Source organism: Myotis lucifugus, unplaced genomic scaffold (genome assembly GCF_000147115.1).
Source record: "Myotis lucifugus unplaced genomic scaffold, Myoluc2.0 scaffold_14, whole genome shotgun sequence".
Lineage (NCBI taxonomy): Eukaryota > Metazoa > Chordata > Mammalia > Chiroptera > Vespertilionidae > Myotis > Myotis lucifugus.
Genome location: NW_005871062.1, coordinates 10559448 through 10560640, shown reverse-complemented (window position 1 = coordinate 10560640; position 1193 = coordinate 10559448). Strand labels below are relative to the sequence as shown.

The 1193-nt window shown below is 54.7% G+C and overlaps 1 protein-coding gene across 1 annotated transcript in view; it reads left to right on the top strand.

Moving 5' to 3' along the window:
* Positions 1-299: 299 nt before the first annotated feature.
* FAM131A (family with sequence similarity 131 member A) overlaps positions 300-1193 on the top strand; it is a 3833-nt gene continuing 2939 nt past the window's right edge. The window contains exons 1-3 of the mRNA XM_023750508.1: positions 300-369; positions 634-789; positions 969-1085. Of these exons, the coding sequence (XP_023606276.1) occupies positions 300-369; positions 634-789; positions 969-1085 (343 nt within the window). The remainder of the gene's footprint in view (positions 370-633; positions 790-968; positions 1086-1193) is intronic.

The following is a 1193-nucleotide window of genomic DNA, read 5'->3' as shown; positions in this document are numbered from 1 at the left end:
TTCTCCTCTGGGAGCTTGGAAGGCAGAGGGTTAGCTGTAGTTCTCCTTTGGTCTGCCCACGTCTCCATTGCTCCCTGGGGGTGGGGGGTGGGGGGCATAATTTGCTGGTCCTGGCTTCTTACCTTCTTACATATCCCAGCAGCCTTTGGGAAACATGTGTTGCCCTGTCATCTCTTCCCAGCTCCCATATCCCCTTGATGCCTTGGGTGGGGTATGGGCATGTGGGAGGACACTGCTGTCAGAGGAGCACTCACCCTCTAATGCTGTCACCCAAGGTGAATGTTGGAGACACTGTCGCGATGCTGCCCAAGTCCCGGAGAGCCCTAACTATCCAGGAGATCGCTGCACTGGCCAGATCCTCCCTGCATGGTATGAACCCCTTCCCATGCCTCTGGCCATTTGGACCTTTTTTACATGCCCTTGGGGATTGTATCCTTTGAGCTCCTGCTGCTATCTCCCTTTTCCTCTCTTTCTCAGGTGAATCCCTGCCCCTTGCCCCGCCAAAGGCACATGTGGACCCTCACTACCACCACCCTTACACTTCCCTCCCAGATGTTCTCTGACCCATGCTCTTACCAGGCTTTCTGACTCTGCCCCACCTCTAGGTATTTCCCAGGTGGTGAAGGACCACGTGACCAAGCCCACTGCCATGGCCCAGGGTCGAGTGGCTCACCTTATTGAATGGAAGGGCTGGAGCAAGCCAAGCGACTCTCCTGCTGCCCTGGAATCAGCCTTTTCCTCCTACTCGGATCTCAGTGAGGGTGAGCAAGAGGCTCGCTTTGCGGGCAGGTGAGTGACAGAAAGAGAATCAGCCACATATTTGTCCTAGGGATATTCTCTCTCATCTCCTTGGGCCTGATGTGGGGTTTGGAGTCTTTCCACACCCATGTGTCTTCCCTCTCCTGTCTCCAAGCTGAGCCCTAACCTTAGTGCACTTCTGCTAATGAATTCCATGTCTTCCCCAATAGGAGTGGCTGAGCAGTTTGCCATTGCAGAAGCCAAGCTCCGGGCATGGTCTTCAGTGGATGGTGAGGACTCGACCGATGAATCCTATGATGAGGACTTTGCTGGGGGAACTGACTCAGGTGAGGGGACATTCCGTACTAGTACTGCCAACTGGGGTGAAACTGCCTGATAGGCCCTGTGATTCAGAGCTCAGCCTTTGGAAGGGGAGATCCAGAATGTCCTCAGCC